Below are 24,951 nucleotides of genomic sequence, written 5' to 3'. Positions count from 1 at the left end.
ACTGCACGACATCAGATGGCACATACTCTCAGACCACAAACATCAAACGGTGACCCAAACGCCTGGTCTCATCCCAGTCCCTTTATAGTCTGTTAGGTTAGACTCAGTGATGGAAGAACATATCCTTTACAAAATAAAAATATTCAATTACAAGAAAAGATCTTGTATTTACCATATGTTTAAGTAAACATATGTTAGTATGTTTTGTATTATTGACTATTATTCATTTGGATGCAGCACTGTAAAGTTACTGCTGGTTGGTGTGCAGCTGATTTAACTATTTTATGTAATACTGTAGAGCTAAATGCATTGAATAACCATGTTTCCTATGTTTTTATGCTCTTGATGCACACTATTCCCCTCTGAACTCTAGTGAAATTGAAGTAGGCAATAAAGCATTAAATCAAAATACTCAAGAGAAGCCCCTGTACCTCAGAATTGTACATAAGTATAAATTAATGTATTTAGTTACTTTTCCAACAACAAAAGACTGTAAAACTGTTTAATATGATTAATTCAACTAAACATCATTAGTGTCTCCTTAACAACAATTTTGCAAGGAACAGTGCGGAACTATAATTATATTCGAAGCCGAAATAACTAAAGATCCCCTCAAATTCACAACAAACTCATCGTATTTACATTTCCTAATCATTTCCTCTGTGTACGTTGGTGCTGAAGGGATGAAGTGAGGTCAGTTGACTGGAACATGCTAGGTGCGCTCGATTTACAATTCAGGGATCGGCGGGTTGCTGAAAATCCAATGAGGATGTCAGCGCATAAACTCTGGTGACATTAGATATCAAACACATCCCACTCTCGTTGACCACGCCCCTTGACGGGGGCGCAACCAATCAGGTTCTTCAAACCATTCAGCGGGAGAAACGGAACAGAGTCGAGTGCTAGGAAAGAAAAAGTAAGATGAGTTTAGTTGGAATTAAGTGAGAATTTGTGACCTTAAATGTCTTCATCAAACTTTTAGTTCGCCTGGGTATGTATGACACGTTGTCACACGTTATCTAACATGATATTACAGCCGAGTTTAGACCGTGTCAACAGTGTCAGCGAGTGTTTGTTGCTAGCGAGTTAGCTCGCTTGCTAACCTGCCAAAGCGATGTAACAGGTTAATGTCGCTACAGAGGTTGATGAGATATTGTTGTTAACCTGCGGTCGCCGGCTGTTTTTTTTCCATGTTAAAGATTGTTGAGACATGTTGAAAGGGTACAAAGCCTTTGTTTAGAATCGCTCTATGAGAAAATTAAGATTGAATGGGTCGCATTAGTTTTATCTCCAAAAAAAATCCGTGGTTGACTTCACGGTTCACATAGTACAGATTTTGAGACATATTTCTCTTTTATACTTTTATAGAATGTTGTCACTATAAATAGGTTTTACTTTTTTACTTTTTTTAAAAAAAATAAATACTGTCATATACTGTATGTGTTAATAAAATGTTAAATGCTAAATAAGATAAGTGGTGAAGTGGTGTCTATACAGTGACACGAAATAGGAGAGAAATGTATATATGAGTTGTATTTTTGAAGATGCAACAAAAACAGCGTTTGGTATATGTGTGTGATAAGTTGTTAAAGAGATCGAGCCTGTGTCGAAGTTGTAATCAATTAGTTTTTCGTGAAATAATACCGCACATTAACTCTAAATATTAGGATGTATGTTGATTCTCCTGTGTCTAAGCTAGTTAAAAATGTATACACCACTAAACCTTATCTCTGTTGTGGACAAAGGTTATTAATATCGAATTATTACAGAGGAAACACCGACTTAGATGGGTGTGAACAATAAAGAGATCTACTAATCTACCTTATACACAGCTCACTGTACTGATTAGTAAACGGAAAACGATGTTCTTTCTCATTTTGTCAGAGCCTCTTAAAAAATACTTGGATGTTCCTGGACTACTGAGTTAGCAGATATGATAATGGGTTTGTTATGATCTAATTAGCTGCTACAATTAATTATTGTGTTGATAGTCATTGCTTTCTTTCTTTAGGAGACAGATTATTGTGGGATACCATTATAAGAATGAGGCGCTCAGCAGCTCCCAGCCAGCTCCTTGGAAATGCAGTGAAAAAGCCTCGATTTGTGCCTCCTGGAGCGTCTACTTCATCTCACGTGGCTGAGTCCAAGCCCCTGACCCCGAAACCTGGATTAGTCAATGCTCTGGAAAAGGTAAATTATTCACAACGTTTTACCTGCAATCCGATCTTTCAGTATTCATTTGATTCCCATCATCTTCATACATCATCCAGTGTCGTTTCAAATTCCCTCCAATTATAATTTTTTTTTTTTTCTCCTCTTGTCATGTAGGTTCAGAGAAGTCTAGCAGCACCTGCTCAGAGTAAGACGGGCTGTGATGTCCAGCCGAAAGCTGGACAGGCTGCTCCGGCCTTGTCCAGGGCTCTGGCTCGTATTCTCAGTGCAACAGAAAGTAAGGAAAATGAGGAGGAGACAGAATATTCTGACGCTGGCACCAGAGACTACGCAGAAGACAACAGACCAGCAGGTAAGACGCAATGATTTATGGCTGAAACAATACCTGCTGTGTGCAACATTAGCTATTTGCAGATTGTAATGCACCAACAAGTTGAGGCGAAGTTGGTGTGTGCAGGATACAAAAAATATCTGAGAAAATAGAAAGGCACCTGCAACCTAAAACTCCTTTATGTGTCATTGAGTGGCATTTTGTCCCAGCACAAGTCTTCTTCAGGCAAATAACAATGCAAAGGAAATGAAAGTTGTGTTTATATAACAAAATAACTGGCATGATAATCACTTTTCAAATTTGTATTTGCGGGAACTTCAGGTGCCTGTTACAGTAATACTGATATCACATGGTTGTATGAAGTACTGTTTGTGAGAGTTGGGGGAATGCATATTCACAACTCATATTGATACCATATTAACTCTCAAAATGTCATGCAGAAGCTGGAAAACATCATAACTGGAAAAAGTTGTGACTGATCTCACGTGTACTGACATTGTAAATATACGTTTAGTTCTTTTAATTTCTCAACAAATGTGTATATTCTCTGTCACAAGTTATCATTTCCCTCCCATGATAGCTGCTGAGTGTCTTCAAGTGTTCACTAAAGACATTTATATTCAATAAAAATATTAAATCGCCAGCTCTGAGACCTTAACAAGAAATGTAATTTGCAATCAGTTTAATGGAGGGGGGGCTAAATATCATCCAAGCCTGTGTGTTTAAAAAGCAATGCAAGCATCAACTGTAAGATGAATATATAGTGTGTTTACTGCTACAAGTGCTTATTTAGAGCATCCAGGAACTAGTTCATTTCCAATTAGATGTGGGTAATTTAGTTACTAATGTTTCTCAGTTGACTTATGCCTGATTTATTACCCATTGTCTTTATTTTAGGTTATTTACACTGAGTGTACATGTACATTGCTCAAGAAAAACCCAAATATACAATATAATACGATAATTAATGCTCTAATTGACACTGTATCACTACTCCATGATGTTTACCTACACAAGTGTCTTCCACCTTGTGCTGTGTAAATGGAGGGAATGTCATCATAATCATTGACATGACGTATATAATATGTGTTTGCTCTGTTGCGTTTTATTTCTTTACTAAATTCATATTTCAGCTGTAAACTATTTGATGCAAATCACTGCATACATTGTAGAGAAACACCGTTACAGAATCAGAGAAATGAGAAAGTAGCTTTATAAATAGCCTACATGTGCTCAAACCCTGACAGTTTTAAATACATAGCCACAGCCAAGATCTGACCACTTCGTTTTTATCCTCACACAGACAGATTCTTCTATTAAACATTAACTACATGGTCACAACAACATAGCGTCGATGTTGCTTTGAGTTGATCTGAATGCACGGTAATGAACTGTATTTTAAGCCCCGTGTGCTCCAGTTAAATGTCCCTCATTTCCCTCGTTTGTCACCATTTTCTTTTTTTACACAAATAACGGTGTGTTACTGAGAGGAGTGAACCGGAGTGACAGCGCTCTCTCATTTCTCATTGCTTGACTGTCCCGTCTCTGTGGCTAATAATAAAACACACACACACACACACACACACACACACACACACACACACACACACACACACACACTGAATATAGATGTTAAACCAAGCGGTCTGAGGTTGAGTGACAGCAGGTCCAGCATTATGCAAATTAGCGGGGTAGTGCGGCGGCAGCGCCGGGCAGATTAGGACTGTGCTCGGGATCAGTGAGCCACCGCTCCCTTCGTCTGCAAGAGCAACTAGTGCCTCTGTTTTCCACCCTGAAAACATTCAGCTCACACACTTTGCGTGTGGCTCGGCACGGTTTCCACACGCGCCCTGAACACGTGCTGTGATAATATCAATCGGTATTTGTAATTCCGAGTTGCGACGTATTGTAACCATCCACCAGACTGTTTTGACGGGCATGCGCAGCGCCGCGCGCTCACAAACCCCTCCCCCACTCAGTTAGTTAAGCCAGCGCTATTTCAAAACCTCACTCACTTTAGGAAAATATACTCCTGACCTCCAATAACCTGTCACACGCTGTCAGAAGACTGTTTCCCCCATTTGTGCAGGACACAGAGCCGCAGCTGCCATCCTTGCCTTATAATGTAGAGGCAGTGTGGCCGTGCTCTGCTCTGTGCTGTGCTTGGTTTGGGGTTTACAGAGACCGAGCTGTAAGTAGGTCGGGCTGGGCTTAAGCGGCTTAGCTACGTCAGCCTAAGCTGGGAGGAATTCATCCAAAGCCCTCCGCGGTAGGCGGGGGCCTAAACGAGGCTGGCCTAGTTAAGCCTGATTCTTATTGTGTGCTGCACAGCCTGTTTTTGTTTTGCAACGTAGCTGAGAGGGAAGCCAGAAGTAGTGTATGAATCCATGCACATGTTAGACATAGCTTACTCTTGATTTAGAGAAGAAGAAGAGAAGCCAAATGAGACATGCATGGGAGTTAGACCAGTGGTAGCTTTATCACCGTGGACCAAGAGAAGCCAGCAGCAGGGACAAGAAAAGACAGGTGGGAAGAGTGGAGAGCCACAGTACCGAGTGTGGTTACCGAGGGGTGACAACCATAGGCCTGACTTGGTCTGTGTGAGTCCGCTATGCTATAAGATGGCGTCCAGCTCTGTGTTTCTGTCCAGTATGGTGGGTAAAGCTCGCTCCTCCAACTTCACCCTCTCTGAGAAGCTCGACCTGTTGAAGCTGGTCCGTCCTCACATCCGCATCCTGGAGGAGCACACCAACAAGCATGCAGTCATCGTGGACAAGAACAAGTGCTGGGACACTGTGGCTGAGCAGTACAACGCCTTGGGAGGGGACAGACCCCATCGCACCGCTCAGGGCCTCAGGACTCTCTACAAGAGACTGAAGGAGTCAGCCAAGCAGGAAGTGATGCAGCGGAGACACGCCCAGCCAGAGTATAGAGCGAGCATCTCCGAGCCAACCAGGAGAATTATGGAGATGATCCCTCACCTGTTTCACCATGTGCCCATCCACGAAAAGGACCAGGCACTGCGCAGGTACAATGTGATATATGCCTACGAACACAGGTGCACATTTTTAATAAAGAACCTATAGGATAACACAACAGTCAGGCGAGACTTTAGTGAATGCAGACATCCATCCTTAGCTCCACACAGTTTGTAGTCATGACACTGATTCAACTGTTAGAGGATGAGGGAGGGGAGGGGCTGAACTCACCCTCCCCAAGCCCACTCACTATACACACACTCTGTACATCGTCAGGCTGAACGGGAAAATACAGCATGTCCTGCCGTCACTTACTGGTAACTGGTTAGTAGTTTGTGCTTTGGTTAGTGTACATTCACACAGAAAATACTCAGCACTTGGTATTGTTTAATCTGTCAATTAGTATTTTTTGTTGTGCTGTTTTGAGACAAATACTTATCACATGTTAGAACCTTAAATTATGTTTTGAACTTGCTTACCCACTGTTACGAGCAGCCCAAAAAAAATTAGTAATTTATGCGTCCACTCTGATTAATAAATTAATCCTATGATTGATTTATTGAGTGTGCATTAACACCAACAGATGTAGACACTCAGTAAATGTAGTTTAAGTACTGTAGTTTCACTTATTTTTACCCTTCTTTCCATTTGTAGATTAATATACAGCAAGCACAACTCTCCAATTGAACATCCTGGCAGCAGCTCTTCTCTGGCTGGACTCCAGGATTACTCAGCAGCTGTCCCAAGTATCCCCCATGAGGTGGTCCAGCTGGACCCTGAAGAGGATGTAAAACCACCGCCAGATCTACCCATCCTCTCCACGCACACAGGGCCAGGGCTGGATGGAGGCCAGGAGCAGGAGGGGGAGCAGGATTTGGGCAGCATCCACGATTACGAAGCATCCCTGTCTCCCACCCCTTCCTCTGTTAACCTCCCACTCTCCACCTCGCCGCTGCCCTTACGCCACGACCTCTACCCCAATGACATCTACCCTCACCACGAGCCCGACAGGTTTCGCCCTTTGCACCTCGCCAAAGAGGAGCACGAGTTGGTGTTAGCCAATCACAGAAAGGTTGCCTTGTACCTGGAGGAGAAAAGGGAGGGGCTGAAGAGGAAGCAGGAACTGGAGGAAGAACTTCTGAGAGCCAAGATCAAAGTGGAGAAACTAAGGGCTGCGCGACTGAGACACGGACTGCCAATTCCTCTATAACAAGCATGAACACACACATTTGTTGCCAGTGTTGGAAAGAGAGAGAATCTGAGCAGCAATCACTCTCATTAGTTTTGTGTTTGAGAGCTGTTTCAGAGCTTGAATTTCTTTTGGAAACATAGTGCCTCGTACAGACACTGATCGCCTGTTTTAATATTGAAGGACAGGGCTGTCTTCTGTTGCCATCAGTCATCATGTTGCTCATCAGGGTTAGATATTCATCATCATTCCTGCACTTATTGACAGCAGAGATGACAAAATGTGTAAATGCTCACATTACTGACACTGTGACGGGCCAAAACAGGTAAAATAAATGTTAAAGTCCAGCTTTTGGAAGGGAATATATGTAGTAGTGACTGACTTGTACCCTGCTGGTGCTTTTTCTCCCATCTGTATGCACCAGATCATATCAAGGAGATTGCTTAGTGCCCTGTTGAAAATCACCACCTATTCTGGTGTCTGTAGAAATAAGACTTAAAAAATGTAGGCATTTTAATTTTGTGAGTTAAGAAAAAAGAAAACTCCAGATCAATTGAGAAATTTTCAGACGTACCAGGATTTGAGCACAAGTTAAACTTTCAAAGGCCTTAATGTATTATGCTAATAACGACAAATTCAGTGCATCAAGGTCAGTCAGAAATTGTTTTTGGTTGCTGAATTGGACAGTTGGGTGAACAAAAGAAGGGAGATGTGGTTTTGGTTTTGTGATGTTACTGTTATTTAAAGTATGTAATTACAACATTGATTCTATTGTAATGTTGGTATATAAGTGTTGTCAGTTTCTTTTACAGTTTGTCCATATGTTTGCTATTAAAAAGATGTAAGGTCAGTATTCTACTGTTGTTGTGTTAATTACATGTCAGACATCCCTGATATCAGCTGTTCTGTCTTTTGTCTTATTTTTAATAATTGTTACAGATGTTAGTAGCAAAGGATTACATGGTAACCAAATAAACGTACATTTGCACTGTTGCATGTTGCTACAACTTCCTCGGTCAAATGTTGTTTTTTTTCATTCTGAGCCAAGCACTCGTGGCTCCAGGTGTTTGAATGTGAAGGGGGACTGTCATCCTGGTTGAAGGTCTAGTGTGAAGTGTAGACTCAGTGCAACAGTGACCTCTGCTGATGGCTTCTGTGACTTGTGTCTAAGTTCATTCTGATGGTTTTTTTTCACTGTCTTTGTGCTGCAGGAGTGAATGGTTCTCCTCAGTTGACTCCCAAGTCTCCTCAAACCCCGCAGCCTCCTGCAGGCTCAGCCTGTGTTAATGGAGCTGCAGGCTCAGACTCTGCCTGCCTTCAGGATGGAGCACGTTACCTCAGCGTGATGTGGTGTAAGGCCAGTAAGAAGAAACACAAGCGCTGGGAGGGTGATGCTGTCCTGGTGACAAGAGGGCGCACAGCCACACTTAAAGACATGGAGGGGAAGGACATCGGAAAAGGTGAGACCTTTTTTGTTTGTTCAGTCAGTGTGTCAAATTTTGTGTGATTATTGAAAAAGCAGTATAGCTGCTGCTTCATGTTGCCTGCAGCATTTGAGCAAATCTTAATACCAGAAGTTGTGGTACAGTAGTAGCAATTAAGTTGTGTAAATAAAACTTTTTTGTTCCATTGTGAGAGGACACTAATACTATACAGTATAGTACATACATTTCACACTCAGAATTTTGACACTCACTTGATCTTGATAAATGGCTGACAGTAAATATTGTGCACTACATCCTATTGTGGTTTTGGATTTTACTAACCAAACCACAATAGTATGTAATGTAGTGATGTAGCCAACCAATCACATTTTTTATAATCCATTTGTTCTAAGGAACTAACTGTGTTTTACTGTGTTGTACTATTTACAACATTATTTGTTTTGTTGTATGTTCTAATTTACAGCTTAATCAGATTCATTGTTCATTTGTGCTGTTGTCATTCTTGAGGAGATGCTCTGCTTGTTTACTGAACCTATAACACCACTGAGACTAACAGTGACAATACACATGACTGTTCTATGTTGCTATGAATATTTTCTCCATGGCTATCTGTTTCTATGACTGCTCTTACAAGACTTGTGGATATGAAAAATAATCAGTCAGGCATTTAGTTTAACCCTCATTTAGAGCGATATAATTGCTGAGAAGAGCAGTAGTAGGTCATTTCTCCCAATATACACAGTCAATTCAGTGGGGATGTTTATGCATGTTTGTGTGCAGGTAGTGGCTATAAGGTGTCAGAGTTGGCCTCTCTCTCCGAGGGACAGACCCTGATGATCGGTGGGAAGGAGGTTGAGGTGATGGGCATCATTTCTGCTGAGGACTTTGCCAGGGGACGTTGTTTCCAAGAGGTCCAAATAGAGAAAGAGGAGCCACACATAAAGTCAGCTCCACCCCCTCCTCGTTGTTTTGCATCCAAACCGTTCTGCCCCCCAACCCAGGTAGGAAGAGCAGAGCATCCAGGAACCAAACCAGAGGAGGAACAAACCTCTAGACCTCGCCATGACCCCCTTGCACCGGGTATGTAGTCTAAATCAGAAACTTGAAAAAGATGTTATTCTGGATGAATTAATTATTCTGGATGCACAAACTCCCATCTGTGGTTTTGCATAGATGCATATTCTGAAAGGGTCTTAATATCATTTGCCTTGCAAATATGTGTCATCACATTAAGCTTTTTGTCAAATTTTGCTGTGATAGAAAACTTTTAATTTAGAAATATTGTGTATATATTGCACATCCTCAGGTGCACTGGTGATGCCTCGTCCATCCCCCAACCACCAGTGGTCTAATAACAAGTCTGGGCTTCCTGTAGTTGATGTTGTGGTTGACCCATACCTGACCACTCACCTGAGACCCCACCAGAGAGATGGCCTGCTCTTCCTCTATGAGTGTGTCATGGGCATGAGGTGAAGGAGCTGTTCCTGTAACATGTATTATCAAATGCTTGTTTAAAGAAACATCTAAATGAATCAGTTTTAGCCTGACAGCTGGAAGAGTAAACACAGGCCATTATCAGCATTCCTAATGGATTGTGTTGATCTGTTTGGTGTATGTGCTTCAGGGCTGTGGGTCGCTACGGTGCTATCCTGGCTGATGAGATGGGTCTGGGGAAGACCCTGCAGAGCGTGGCACTGTCCTGGACCATGCTTAAGCAGGGGCCGTACGGTGGGAGACCAGTTGCTAAGCGTATCCTTGTGGTTACACCTGGCAGCCTAGTTCAGAACTGGGGTGCAGAATTTAACAAGTGGCTGGGCCGTGAGAGGATCTGCGTTTTCACTGTGGATCAGGTGAGGGAGGGGGGGGGTCCTATTTTTTGGATTTACATGAAGATGTAGCAAGATAGCAAAGTGAGCAGAAAATTTTCTAGTAGATCAGAAGTTCCAAAGTTTTATTTATATAGCACTTTTCATTACAAGTAAGCTAATTATGCTTTACATTTAAGAGCTTCTTCCAATTATTAACTTTTTCTTCCATTTACAGTTTTGTTTTATGTAATAATCCACTGGTCAGATTTTTCTTGGTTTAATTGATTTACTGGAGAAACCTAATACCTTTTTATAAATGTGTCAGAATCAAGCATTTACCTTAATCTAGCATGCATTAAATAATTAATATCCCTTCTTGGTTGATGTATAGGACCACAGGATAGAGCAGTTTGTGTTATCTCCTCTGCACAGCGTTCTAGTGATCAGCTATGAGATGCTGCTGCGCTGCCTGGAGCAGGTATGTTCACCTCAAGTCCCGCTTTCAAGCTCGTTTCAAATGCACCAGTTGAGACATTTTTTTATATTTGATTTTTCTTGTGTTTCCAGGTACAAAAAGTGGAGTTTGGTCTTGTAATTTGTGATGAGGGTCACAGATTAAAGAACAGCAGCATCAAAACGTCCTCTGCTCTCAGTAGCCTCAGCTGTAATCGCAGGGTCATACTTACAGGTACACACACGCTGTGACTGAAAGAGATGGGAGGACTTCTTGTAAAGGTTTTCTAACAAATTGTGTTTGTGTTTTGAAGGCACCCCAGTACAGAACGACCTGCAGGAGTTCTATGCTATTATAGATTTTGTTAACCCAGGGATTCTCGGGTCATCAACTGCTTATAGGAAAGTGTATGAGGAGCCAATTCTACGTTCCAGACAACCGTCCTGCAGAGAGGTAATGCTCCCTCTGTCTCTTTTCTGTGAATCTGCATCCCTTGTATAGAGATATCTCATATCTTTCTTTGCCAATAGGAGGAGAGGATTTTGGGAGAAGAGCGCGCAGCTGAGCTCTCACGTCTGACTGGCATGTTCATCCTGAGGCGGACACAGGAGATCATCAACCGCTACCTGCCTCCTCGTCTGGACTGGACGTTGTTTTGTGACCCGTCCCCTCTGCAGCTAGAGCTTTACAGGCATCTCCTATGCCATCGAGTCTTCAGAGCCTGCCTTCAGAGCTCCACGCAAACTCACACACACCTTGCCTGCATCACTGCACTGAAGAAGCTCTGTAACCACCCTGGTCTGCTCCACTCTACTGTCAAGGTTACATGTTTTTTATTAGTCAGAACGGGAGTGTCAGTAGTCTCACAACATAATGATCGTAGTCGTTTGACTTATGTTGTAGTTATTTATTAAACTCTGAGTATCATTGTGGGCAATACATTCTGTGGTAAAGGTAATAATTACATTTGTGTGTGTGCCTGGAGATTTGGCCGAATCCCCGTCCTAACTGTGAGTACTCTGATGTCCTGTTTTCAGGAGAGAACAGACCACGGATCAATGGAGAGCTCATTGTACGACGGTCTGGTTGATCTCTTCCCAGAATCCTACTCTTCAGGAGGATTCAGCACCGCTGATTCTGGAAAACTGCTGGTTCTGTCAGACATGTTGACTGCCATCAAACAGCTCAGCCCTTCAGACAGGTGTGTGTGTGTGTGTGTGTGTGTGTGTGTGGGGGACAGATTTGTATTTACATGAGTGTAGAGTGTAGTTTTGTATGTATATACTGTGCATCTGCAGATTTGACAGTGTATCTCTGCTCCTGCAGGGTGGTCGTGGTGTCTAACTACACTCAGACACTTGACTTGCTCCAGGACTTATGTGTGCACATGGGCTACACCTTCTGCCGACTAGATGGACAAACACCCACCAGCCAGAGACAACGGCTGGTTGATAGTTTTAACAGCCCCTATTCTCAGAACTTTGTGTTTCTGCTGAGCTCTAAAGCAGGAGGGGTGGGGCTTAATCTGATCGGCGCGTCCCACCTGGTGCTGTATGATATTGACTGGAACCCTGCCAATGACATTCAGGTAACACGCACACATGAGCACAGAGTCATGCCAACAAAGTTCAAAGTCTGTAACACTGTTTTCTTTGACCTAGCTGCTCTGTCTTTCCTACACACAAATATTGATTATGCTTTTACACCAATCTGTCACTCTGGTGTGTTTGTCTGTTTAGTGGGGTTTGTTGGGCTGTTGTGATAGCTGTTATTCGAAACAATCAAACTGAAGCCGCCTGTAAAGGTCCACTTCAAAGCAGTATGAAAGCAAATCAATCACAGGATTTTATGATTTTAGATTGAGATGTGATTTTAGCATGAGTTCTATGCATACAAATAATTTGGTAACCATAGTAACAAGTACTGTATGTGCATCGCCTGGCGAGTATGGGGATTTTACCCGACCAGTTGGAAAATAGAAATGAGTTCCAACAGAGGCGTGTTGTTCTAATCCATGTATTTTGGAAGTTTCTCATTAAAAATTGAGTGAAAGATCGTGACCGCACACCCCACCCAGGTATTATTATGATGAAAACCAACTTTGTTTGTCCTTTTTTGATCTCACCTACTAGTTATTGTTAATTAAAAAAAGGTCCACTTGCAATCTAAACTAATAAACTTTTGTGACACCGGAAAACAGACAAACATAAAAGGCAGTAAAATGCAGAATAACTAGCTCTTAATTACGACAGTTTGATTTCCCTAGGTGTGTCCTGACAATGACATCACCAAAACTGTCCAGTTAATGAGTTACCTGTGAGTCCACTCGACTTTATGCTCAGAGCTCTTGATGTCTTCAATGTCAATGTTCAAAGTCAATGTGAATATGAACAACAGTAGGTCTTTTTCCCTGGTCCAGACCAAATGAGCCAAACTAAAGGTGTGAAAGCGCCGTCAGACTATACAGTAACACGCTGATATATATCTCTATCCACCAGGTGGCACTGTGTACATGTGTGTCATTCTCTAATGCAACTTTACCTTCTGTACTGTGTCTAGGCCATGGCGCGAGTATGGAGAGATGGACAGAAGAAGACTGTGCACATCTACCGTCTCCTCACTGCAGGTCAGAATACACCAACATACACAATGAGCCAGAAAATTCAGCATAATATAAATCAGACTGATTTGCAGTTTTATGTCCTGGGTGTGTCACTTCCTCATAGGTACCATTGAGGAGCGTATATTCCAGAGACAGGTGTCCAAACAGGGGCTTTCTGGGACTGTGGTTGACCTGGGCAAAGGGGCGGAGCACACAAGCTTCTCCACCAATGAACTGCGGGATCTTTTCAGCCTGACGGACACTCCGTCTCTAACTCACGACCTGCTGAACTGCAGCTGCAGCATGGACGGCTCAGTCCAGGGTAGGCTCATAAACATGCCATTTCACACCATTATTTGACTTCACTGAGACTCATTAACTCACTTTTGTCCTCATTCTCAGCTGTCACAGAGGAGGAGGACCAAGTCTCTGATAGGTCATGCCAGCTCGGTCGCCAGGGTGACCGTAGAGGGGGTACGGCGCAGAAGCATCTCAGCATGTCCGAGTTGATGCAGTGGAGACATTTCTCTGGTGACACACACACCTTCTCAGACCCTTACCTTGATCACGCACGAAACCACATCACATTCGCCTTCCAGACCACCATTTCTCACACAGCTCAGTAAACACATACTAGATTACACTTCAGATATACATGAGTCACACACATAAATTTCTTCTACATGTTTGTTTCCAGCCTCTCTGGGCTCTGTCTGCAGCCTGGATACAATATGTGGTCAAACACTCAACAACTGCCCCATGTTTAACAGTTTGACAACAACTGCAATACAGTTTCCAACAGTTTTAAATGACATTGCTTGTGAGATTCTGTATCTTGTCTCGAGCGTCTTCGTTTTTCTTTATTTATTCAAAGACATTTGCTGTAGAATGTCATTAAATAAATGACATTCAAAAGAAATGTGTGTAATAAACAGGTTTTTAAAGAGTTGAACATTTCTTATTGACTGATGAATTCTTGCTGTGAAAAGAAGAGCTGGTATGTTGGTGTTGGTTGGTATTTTATATCCACATACTGTAGATAAACATGCAGGAGAGGCACCTGTTTGTCCATCTAGAGTGATATTTTCTGTGTCAGAAAATTGATGTTGTTCTGAGACATGATTACATGACAGACGATGGGTGATATGGAGACAAAGCGTATACAGCCATTCATTGAAAAGGAAGTAGTTTCTGGCTGTCTGCATAGTGAGTATTCTATCTGATAGAAGAATGAAAGTTTACAAGGACAAGTGCGTTTACCTGACTTTTTGTGCTTTGATATCACAGTTTATTATCTAATGACTTTACACATTAGTGTCTGGTAAATCAGCTGGGTTTTAGATGTGGGACATACTGCAATCTGTTCAGTCTGTTATTTTGGATAACACTAGTCTGTTCATGCTCTTCAACACAAAGCTGCTGCGTGGGAGTTATGTAGTTGTGTGTTGCTGCGCGTGCATCTGTGTGTGTGTGTGTGTGTGTGTGTGTGTGTGTGTGTGTGTGTGTGTGTGCGTGCGTGCGTGTGTGCGTGCCCTGACTTCACATGTGATTTGTGTTTGGGTCTTTCAGATTGACTGAGCGCCAATACAATGTGTGTCTTTACATAAAAAAGGTAATTATTAGTTATTGGATGATTGCCACTCTGTGATTATTAAGCAACTTTGTTGTGCAATAACTGGGTCTCTCGGGTGTTAAACTTTCCCTTTATGCATATGACAGTTGAAGCCCTGCTCCCTATCAGGGTGTGCAGTGTGTTGGAGACAGTGTGGCGGTTATGCAGACACATGCTGTTCCTCTGTGGCCAAAGTGTGAACTTAAACTGTTAATGCAAGTTCTAGGCCAAGCTTCAAAGTCTCCAGCCTCATGTGAAGTTTGCATGTTAACCAGCGAGCCCTGGATCACCACGGCTCATGATACTGCTTTGCGATAGTGAGTCACTGTAGTGTCCAGTCTGCCCTCGGTTCAGCATGAGAGCATGAAGACGTAGTGCTGATGGGAGGGTGTGTTCTTACCTTGTCTTTCAACGATGGCTGAAGCTCTCGGTCGACGACCATTATCACCACCACGCGCTCCTGCCAAGAAAACACATTTGTCGTCACAGACAACTTAACATATAGCACCTTTAAATATTTCCTAATATATTAATTATGTCGTTTTCTGTCCGGGATCCAATGTAGGCCCTCAAGAAGCTCATCGGTTTAGGTTTGCCTTTGTAAGATTGTACTTGGGTACAGTAGTGCTTAGCTAAATGCTAATGTCAGCATGGTAACATGCTCACTAGTGCTGCAACTAAGGAGTATTGTCGTTATCAATTAATCAAATTCATTTAAATCGTTTGGTCCATAAAGTTTCAGCAAATAGTGAAAACAAGGCCCATTGCGAATTCCCACAGCCCAACGTGATGTCCAGAACCCAAACATATTCAGTTCACTATCATAAAAGCCCAGCAATACCAGAAAAGAGTTATAATTGTGACGTGTGAATTGTGTTTAAACCAGTGAATGTTTTTTGTCCTTTTCTGCTTAAAAAAGGACCCAGGGATCCCACATGGTTACGTAGTCCTTGGTTCAGATCCTGCTGGGGATCTTTGCTGCTTGTCATTTCCCTTGCCGATGGACTAATGGACTAGTCAATTCAGTCCTAATGCTAACACGCTGCTATTAAGAAGGTACAATGTTTAGCATATTCAACATCTTAGCTGAGATTGAGGGAATTTTGTTTTGCAAGCATTTAGTCAAATTGAAGTATTTGATAGTGGTGTAGATGAAAAGTGAAGGGATCATCAAATTGATTGCAATTTTTCCTCAGGGGAACATAAATATCTGCACCAGATTTCATGACTGTCCTTCCAATCCATCACACAAAACCACAAATGTGAACCTCATGGTGGCAAAAGAGGAAACATCAGGGATTCATCCACAGTTATTTGGATTCATGCTCTAGGCACCTTGAATGTCTGTAGAAAAGTCCATGCTGTTGAGGTATTGCAATCTGGACCAAAGTTTTGGACCAACTGACTGTCAGACCATCCATAGAGCCGAGCAGAAAGCGTGGCTAAGAAACACATCTTAACCATGACACAAAGCCAATGAGTCCAGACATTAAAGAGGCTCAGACTGAAACCAGTGGTGGCATAGCAACTGTCACCAAGCAACTTACTACAGCTACTGCCCTGGCCTGGCTTTGGCAATGTAAGATGCTGTTTGTTGTTTCAGAGCAATCACATTTTGTGTCCCAGCTCTTTGTTATTGGTATGGGACACGTGCCTGACAGACGAGTGTCACTCGTCCAAGCAGGATATTGATCCAAATCACTTCTCTAACAGTCTCAGAGGCCATGTGATGGTGGGTGCATGAGGCGGAATTTGTCTGTCTGTGCAAAGCTCTTAGGAGCCGCTGCTGGCCGCACCGCCAATCCCTCTTTTAAGCCGTACGCTTTAGCCGCGTCAGCTCAAAGACCTGGCGTATGGATTGAATGAATGACTTTCCACTGCTGGAGGGGGAGAAAGGGATACAGTTGTTTTGATGGCGAGACTGAATTGAACAGATTGGAAGTTTATTCCCTGTGATCCCAGGGCCTCTGTGGAAGATCTGAATGTACTGTAGATCTTGAAACATCTGGTATTAACCTTTAATGAGGTCACAGTTCTCCCATTTCATTCAGTATCAGTCTGAGACTCATTGACACTCAAGCTTCGCAGGTCTTGAGCAGACCTGCTGTTTCTGTACTTTAGGGTTTCGAGACGTAGTCTCCAGGATTGATAGCACTGGACTGGATATACTTAAGTGTCAGCAGACTGATCTAGCTGTTTATTAGGGAGAGAGAGTTTAGATATCCTCAACAGCACAGAGGATTTCATGTCTAACATCATGTTCGTATCTGCACTGCTCTCTTTATAGATAGTTCAGAGGTTTATTGATTGTACCACCATTTCATTTTAAAATGAGGACAAAGACTCTTTGAGGACAAAGACGACCGTTAAGATTACTCTCCCTTTATTTTGTTTTCCCTTTATCTCACTACTATTCCAGCTTCACTAATCTGAGTATTTCCTTTTACTTATTGTTTAACCTCATAGTAAACTGAATATTTTTAGGTTTTATATTGTTTGTTGGACAATAAAAGCAATTTGGAGACATTTATCGACCAAATGATTAATCAGTTAATCTCAATAAAATCAATCAATAATGAAAATAATCAGTTGCAGCCCTAGATTTAGCTTGCATGGAGAGTGTAGTTTTTATTTGCTTTGGAATTTTCATGCCTTTTGCATTTTGTACAAAACAAAGTTTAGGAGAAGTTAGGTGCAAGTGAGGCAGTGTCAGGCTAGGTGTTGTTGGCACAGAAAGACATCTGGCCTGGTATTCAACACAGCTGCGGTCATCAATAAGTGCAATCTGTTGCCTGAAATGTGCAGCATCTATAGAAAATTGAATAAAGTTTAAAAACACTTCATCTACATCAAAAATACAAAATTCAATGCGACTGTGGCATAAATACTTTCTGCACTGAGCTAAACATTAAAGCCCCACGTGCTGTAGGCTGTCATACATCTATATATATCTATATATATATAGATATATATATACATATTGTATAGGTGGACCTGGATTGAGCTTCCTTGAACTTACTGTCTTGTGCTGTTAAAATAGTACCTCTTGCTTTGATTGTGCTTTGACTTGATTGTATAATGAACTACTTCGCCCACATGTGAAAGAAGTCTGAACCAAGGTCACTGCAGCTGAAGGTTAAAGTCCCAAACATAAAGTTCCTCTGCTTCTTCTCAATGTTGATATAATAGCCTTCAAATGGCCTCTGTCTCGAGCTTTCCTGAGACTGATGTCTGGATGATGAATGTCAGATGAATGTGAGCAAAAGTACAGACTCTTAGTTGCTGTTTTTTTAAATTTATTATAGATTTATTTACCCTTTAAACCTATTTAGGAAGTGGTTTCTCAATTTAAACTGAAGTGTTTGACAATATAGTATCAAGTAAATTAATTTAAACAGATAAAGTATGTGACCCTTTACTACTCTTCCTTTGAGAGACGGTGCCAAAACGTAGCATTATTACTTGCCTTACACACCATCTTAATGGCTTTTCCACTGTTGAATGGGTCGCATTAAAAGCTATGAGAGGTCTATTTTACACAGGGGAGTCCCATCAGATCAGACTGGGGTTGTTCTGAGCAGCTTCTATGTGTGAATGTGTAAGGGCCTTCTTGAAAAAGAGATCATTACTCTCAACAAATCTTTCCCTTGGATAAATAAAGTTATTGATTTCTGCACAATGTAATTAAATAGTGAGCAAGCTGTTGTCTCTGTTGGCAGTACCTTGGTTGTTGGGTTGCAAACCACTACATTTGAGCTTTGCTTATTTTTTGAGAAATTAAAATGTTGTTCTTGTTGTACATGTTGCTCCTGTATTGATCCAGAGCATATATTGATGTTGTGTGTGGTCTTTATAATAGCATAAAGTTTGGAGGTCTCGTCTCACTCTGCTACAACCCACAGCCATCAACATCACCCTGCCAATATGCTGCCGTGTCAGAGCACAACCATCCCTCCCTCCTCCATCCTTCCATCCCCTCCTCCTGACCCTGGTCCTGCTCCAGCACTTAACAAGGATTTAATGTCGCCCAATCATCTGTCAGGCAGATCAGATCGGAGCTGTAATACACAGCAGCAGGTCCCGCGGACGAGGCCACAACCCGATACAGAAGTCCTGAAAAACAACAGCCGAAAAAGCAGCATAATCCTACAATTACTGTAATAACTCTCCCTGATCTCAGTCGCTCTTTCTCTCACACACACACAAAGTGCTTTGCCGAATGAAAATCCGATGTTTACGAGTTGAGCAAGTACATGAAGTGAAACAAGGTCGCTCTGGGCATTTGTGTACATTGTTAGATGGTTTATTCACAAAATACCAACTGGTGGCCTCCAACTCATTAACAATATACTGGTGGTGCTGACAGTAGATCTCAGGCTTACGTGTTAAGCCTCTTCGCCGAGCTTTCATTCAGTAACACCTGGTAAGAAGCTATGTTTCAATATTGTCAGAAAAGGTCGACACAAACTAATATAGACGTCAGGCATAATAGATTTGACTTTTGACTCGCAAATCACAGCTAATGATTGTGCTTTATAATGTACCCATGTGGATTCATTTGATATAAAATAGTTATCAGCTCTGTGCCGCTCCTTACCTTTAGGGCTCTTTCTGATAATGCTTCATTCACTTCAGTGTTGGTGACACTGAGATAGGAGCCATGTCTTCATAACAGATTACATGATTCCAACCAGTGTGAATATTTGTTTTTGTCTCGGAGATGCTCCTGAAGTTGTTGCTTGTGTCCTTGCTGAATGGTTTTGTAGTATATGAACCTTTCTGGTACAAAGGTAAAAAGTGTTAAAATGATAATCCAAGTTGTGTAAATCAAAATTAACCTCCCTAGATTCTAACTCCTAATCGGTGATCTTTAGTAGCTTTATGTGACGATAGATGTGAAGATTGGATTGAAACTCTGATCTTGGAGTATTTCTATTCTTTCTTTACAGCCCTAGGTTGTAATCTGTCTGTTAATCATTTGTCACGTTGAACAGGCAGCAGCAGCAGCGGTTTGGATCAATTATTTTCATCAGCTCCCACATAGAAGTCTGCCAACATTTATAAATTAAATTGAATTCTTGTGAGACACAATTTCAAATATGTTTTAATAATTCATATTCAAACTAAATTGGCCTCTAATTTGAGCAGATGGGAAGTTAATGCAGTTTCCCCTTATCTTATCTTGTATTGAAATAGGGCTACAACTAAAGACTATGTGATAGCACTGGATTGCTTGCTTGTTTGACCAAATCTAAAGATATTTAGTTTACTACCATATTACACAAAGAAAAAGCAGCAAATCGTTACAATGAAGGATCTGTAAGTAGGGGGTGTTCGGCATTTTTGAAAGACTGAATAATAGTTATTTCAGCTCTAGGTTGTGAGAATAAATGAAAATTCCACCTGAAACATCTTGAAACACGACTCCATAGCCAGTGATGTTCAAAAAAAATAATTTTGTTTATAAAGTTTTGTAATATCTCTTTATTGGTGTACCACTTTACCTCCAACTCTTTTTCTAGTTGAAGTCATTTAGTGATTTCAGAGTTCCTCTTGACATCCTCATGCTACATTCAGATGATTTTTACAAGTGTACTTGGAAAGAACAATGCTGGTAGCAAAACACGTCTCTCCACTTGTTGCCGATCATTGCTGTGTACAACAATTTTGCTGCAGGAAAAAGAAATTACATTGACACTAAATCTCAATGGAGCCCCCTTTAGAAAGGTAATATGTCCGAAGTAAGAATGCCTTTGTGTAGATGTGTTCACATAAACATGCAAAGAAAACGAAATATTGAGAGTGTTTTATGTTTCATAAGACGGCCTGTACAAACTAGATGTTTTTCCCACAGACTAAAAGTCTTTTCACGCTAGAGAACAGCAGATACAGGATGTCAAGGACTCCCCTCTTTATCTCTCTCCTTCTATCTTTCTTTCAATCAACATTCACTCACACCATTGATGCTGATCTTTTAATGCTAACACTACACCCAGCCCACATCAGTTTACATGACACCACAAATGAATATGAACAACATTCAGAATGCAGTGGATGAATTTTCAATGTAAAGGACAGAAATAAATGAGCTTGTAATGCATAACTTACATCATCAGATTTTCCGTCCTTCATGTCCTCAGCAAAATTGATACATTACAGATAAAACATGTTCTATAATTATTATTTACTGAAGTAATCAACATACAGTCTAAAATACTCCATGTTGACCTATTTTCCAAGCTTTTGAGACAATCAGATAAACTAAAGGACCTATGTGTAAAGTAATATGCATTTGGGTAGTGAAGTCAATGACAACGGATCATATTTTATAAACTTGTCATAGGTTTTTTATCTAAAGTCTGACTCTGCAATGTAACGATACCTGTTAAATAAGTGTAGTGAAGTAAAAAGTAAAATATTTCCCCTTAACTGTTCTTAAAACAAGACTGAATGTGGCCTTACCCAGCAAAATTTACCTAAAGTTTGGTAACATTAGCCACCATATTGGTCATACCAGACCAAGTCAGACTGTAGCGTTGGATTAATCAACACCATGATGGATTTCTTATAGATTCAACTTTTCATTTCTAAGTAGTAAAATATGGCATTTCTTTTAGAAGTTGCATAGTCCTGCTTTAACCACAGTAGCCTACTTGAGTAAATGTACTTTGAAGATATTACACCGTTATCCAGCACGTCTCCCTGCAGTACTGCTCATATAATTACATATTAAATTATTTATATAGTCTTCAGTTTATCCCTGTTGCACAATTAAATACCCTTTTGCTGTAAATATTATCCAAGCAGCAGCCCATTCCCTGACCGCGTGCACATGAATCACATTAGTAAATACCCACCACACACCACAGTAAACATCCACGCTCCACTTGTGTGACCCCCACCCTCCTCCTCCTCCTCCTCCTCCTCCTCCTCTTTATAAAAACCGCAGGGAAACCCCATCAGAGCATTACAGAGACACACTCAGCGTGAGATCCCTGAGACAGACGGCAGCAGACACATCAAGGAGACATGAGCTCTAAATGTGGATCTACTAATCAAATGTTTTTCCGTTGCCCGATTTAATCTTTGTTTTTATTGCGAGTTTTTACATCTGAACTCTTTCGTAGAAAGAGTTTGATCTGGTTTCATCAGCTTCACTGAGGGTGCAGTAAGTTACTGTCGGTATAACTGCAGTGGGGATGTAGAGAGCAAACTGAGACTGACTTTACTCTCCTTTATTGTATTATAATTCTGGCTCAGAGTTCAGGCACTTTTGGTTCAAGTTTTTGGTTTTCAGAATGAAACAAAAGGACATTCATAATGTTTATCTGCAGTGATAGAAAGGCTTGACGCCGTGAACTTTAGTGGAGAAATCTACTCGTTTTACTTTATTTTTGACTTTTTTTTGTGGTAAAGGAGGTTAAAGCACCACCCTGCAAAACGGTTTATCCCACCGTTGTGGATTAATCCAGTTCATCCTAATTTTGTCACCGGCACCATGCTGTCCACTGTGCGCCGCCACAGCCTCCGCCTGCAGACCGAGCTCCACCGCTGGAGCATCTGCGACCCGGGCAGCCACCTGCTCCCGGACAGCCTCCTGGCCCGGGTCCCCGCATGCATCTCTCGCTCCAAGTCCTGCAACAGCTCCGCCGGGGAGTCGGACGGCAGCCGCGGGAGCTGGTCTTCCTCAGACTCGGTCATCTCTACTGACTCCGCCTGGGAGCCGGCGGAACCCGGCAGACCGTACCGGGTGGTCTTGTTAGGGGCCAGTGGAGTCGGTAAAACGGCTTTCGCTAGCATCTTCGGTGGGGCGGCAGACAGCATGGACAGTGATGACTGCGAGCTGTGTGAAGGTGAGAAAAGTATTTAACTTTACTGAAACATTATTGTCCAACAGATCTTTATTTATTTTTATAATAAAAATGTGAATGTACAAACGGTCCCGGAGACCACTTCTCTAAACCATAAAAAATTCATATTATGTGAACATAGACCTAAAGAAAGAATAAATGAAATATCATAATGTTTGAAAAAGTGTCTACAAGATCATTATTAAGAACCACACACTTGTCAGAATTATATCATGACACTAATAATTTTTAAAGTTTGATTATGTCCAACGCGTTGATGTCAAAAGGACTATGATTTCACTTTTCTTCATGTCTAATTTCAGACGAGACGTGTGAAAAGACGATTGAAGTGGATGGAGAACCTGCCACTGTAACTCTGCTGGACACCTGGGACGCAGAGGTGAGATGAAAAACAGACTTGACTAATGAGGATCAGAGGAGAGAGCACATCACTCTGGATGCCTGCACATATACCATCCTCTACATCCTTTCTCTAGCTCTGTGTATGTGTGTGTTTTTCAGACTGACGGTGAATGGGCTCAGGAGTGCTACATGCAGACAGGTGATGCCTACCTGTTGCTGTACTCTATAACTGACCGGGCCTCGTTCCTGCGAGCTTCTGAGCTCCGGATCACCCTGCGCCGCTTCCGTCCTGCTCAGCACACACCAATCATCCTGGTGGGGAACAAGTGTGACCTGGTGCGGCGCAGAGAGGTGTCAGTCACTGGTGAGGAGAATCAATCCCTGTGTGTTTGTGTGTGATGAACACTAGTCGCTCTGAGTTTTCTTCTATATGCAAGTGCTGACTGTGAGTTTCTTCCTCAGAGGGCCGTGCCTGTGCTGCTGTGTTTGACTGCAAGTTCATCGAGACCTCAGCTGCCATGCAGCACAATGTCTGGGAGGCCTTCCACGGCATAGTACGACAACTGCGTCTACGCCGAGACTCCAAGGAAGCCAACAAACGTCGCAGGCACATAAACTGTAACACACGCCGCGAGAGCCTTCCTATGAAGGCCAAACGTTTCCTCGACAAGGTGGTGGCAAAGAACAACCCCAGTATGGCGTTCTGGCTAAAGTCTAAGTCCTGCCATGATCTGTCTGTGCTGTAGGGGCCCAACAGAAATTCATTTTAACTCCACACCAAACCCATGAGGAGGTGAACGGCCAAGAGAGCAGAATTCATGGACATGGGCTGGAGAGAGAAGACTGCTTCTAAAGGGCTGAAAGTTGGGTGATTCAAACCCAGTCCTCACTGGGTTCACATCCACCCTCAGCACAGCCAGGAATGGTGTGCAACACATTTGTACACTGACATTCATATGTTGCAGTCAAAACTAGACTGAGTGGACTGAGCTCAGTTTGTCAGCCATTGTAATGGACTAGACTCAGTTAATGAAATAGCGTTTCTTGTCGTGAAGACTTCCCATGTATGTGCGGCAGAAATGTTGGAGATTTGAGATGAACTGATGGGAGGTGATGTAGTTCAGACATTAGCCTTCTCTCTCCTTTCCTCGTTTTCCTCATCTTTGCTCTCATCCCTGACAGGTTTTGTTGACTGTCAGTCCCTAAGTGCTAAGATGACCAGTTGTAAGCTACTGATTATTAAGTGTGATTACTGTCTCTGATAATATTTTTTTTTTGTAAGATGATCATTGAGTAGTTCCTTTGACATTATTTATAATGTCTGTATTTTGCACTTATTGTAAATAAATACCAGATTGATAATTTAACGTATTTTGCTACTTGGACGTGGTTTCAGTGTTGCTTGATGAAATAAAGTGACATCATCTGATTTTGGGGGTAAAAAAACAGTTCCCTTTGTCTTTTTGTCATATCAACCCTCACTAATGAGCTATCGCCATGTGTGACTCATCTTTGACACAAGAGAGACTCACTTACACAAACAACTGAGCTGATAAAAGATGAGTCAGGTAGTGTCATTAAAGCTGAACTTAGAGAAACAAAGTGTGTGTGTGTGTGTGTGTGTGTGTGTGTGTGTGTGTGTGTGTGTGTGTGTGTGTGTGTGTTCAGTCCAGGGAGCATCAGTCAGATGGTGTTGGTGCATGTTGGACACAATATCTCTCAGGCTGCCTGCACACAGGATCAAGACAGAGCAGTGTGCATGTATGGACCCATGCCTTACATAATGGGGTCATTTCCATCTGAATTAATGGCTTCATCCTCTGAACTGTCAGCACTGCAGTCACAGGTTCTGGTTAAATAGCGGTCCTGTGAAACTGTGACTCATTCACAGCCTGTTTTTCTACAGTTTCAGATTCATACAAATCTCTGCCTCGTCTCCAAACAGCTTTCTGTAGATTGTAAAGCTCACCGCTCTCAGCCCAGGATGGCAGCCTGTGCATCAGGATGTATGGATGATAATCCCAGTTTTATGTGAGGGCTGGGGCACGAAGATACAGATAAAATTCAGTGACAAAATTACAGACAGATGACAAATTAAAGGGAAAACCCAACATAAAGTGTCTTAGTAAGGTGTTGGGCCACCAGAA

The 24,951-nt window shown here is 42.0% G+C and overlaps 3 protein-coding genes across 4 annotated transcripts; all 3 read left to right on the top strand.

Annotated features, from left to right (window-relative positions):
* The first annotated feature begins 854 nt into the window (after window positions 1-854).
* rad54b (RAD54 homolog B) lies at window positions 855-13,931 on the top strand. Of its 2 annotated transcripts, none has more exons than XM_023400820.2 (16): window positions 855-916; window positions 2,012-2,190; window positions 2,329-2,524; window positions 7,882-8,130; window positions 8,896-9,195; window positions 9,422-9,584; window positions 9,740-9,965; window positions 10,315-10,401; window positions 10,491-10,611; window positions 10,691-10,830; window positions 10,908-11,198; window positions 11,415-11,578; window positions 11,704-11,965; window positions 12,937-13,003; window positions 13,104-13,301; window positions 13,382-13,931. In XM_023400820.2, exons 2-16 carry the CDS (start codon window positions 2,044-2,046, stop codon window positions 13,603-13,605), a joined length of 2,835 nt encoding a protein of 944 aa, XP_023256588.1. In that variant the 5' UTR covers window positions 855-916; window positions 2,012-2,043; the 3' UTR covers window positions 13,606-13,931. The 2 variants fall into 2 exon arrangements, with proteins under 2 accessions (XP_023256588.1, XP_023256587.1); XM_023400819.2 differs by having other exon boundaries at window positions 878-991.
* On the top strand, window positions 2,533-7,520 carry LOC111650872 (fibrinogen silencer-binding protein). Its single transcript, XM_023400821.2, has 2 exons — window positions 2,533-5,531; window positions 6,136-7,520. The coding sequence occupies exons 1-2, from the start codon at window positions 4,957-4,959 to the stop codon at window positions 6,689-6,691; spliced, it is 1,131 nt and encodes a 376-aa protein (XP_023256589.1). The 5' UTR covers window positions 2,533-4,956; the 3' UTR covers window positions 6,692-7,520.
* A 7,380-nt stretch (window positions 13,932-21,311) lies between the features above and the next one.
* gem (GTP binding protein overexpressed in skeletal muscle) lies at window positions 21,312-24,250 on the top strand. Its single transcript, XM_023400763.2, has 4 exons — window positions 21,312-22,444; window positions 22,765-22,841; window positions 22,964-23,168; window positions 23,267-24,250. The coding sequence occupies exons 1-4, from the start codon at window positions 22,090-22,092 to the stop codon at window positions 23,548-23,550; spliced, it is 921 nt and encodes a 306-aa protein (XP_023256531.1). The 5' UTR covers window positions 21,312-22,089; the 3' UTR covers window positions 23,551-24,250.
* Window positions 24,251-24,951: the final 701 nt, after the last annotated feature.

The sequence above is a fragment of the Seriola lalandi genome, unplaced genomic scaffold (assembly GCF_002814215.2).
Source record: "Seriola lalandi dorsalis isolate HSWRI2012SDOR001 ecotype SW California unplaced genomic scaffold, Sedor1 jcf7180002052955, whole genome shotgun sequence".
NCBI classification, from domain to species: Eukaryota; Metazoa; Chordata; class Actinopteri; order Carangiformes; family Carangidae; genus Seriola; species Seriola lalandi.
Note: the sequence above shows the minus strand (reverse complement) of the source record. Positions and strands in the feature narration are given on the sequence as shown.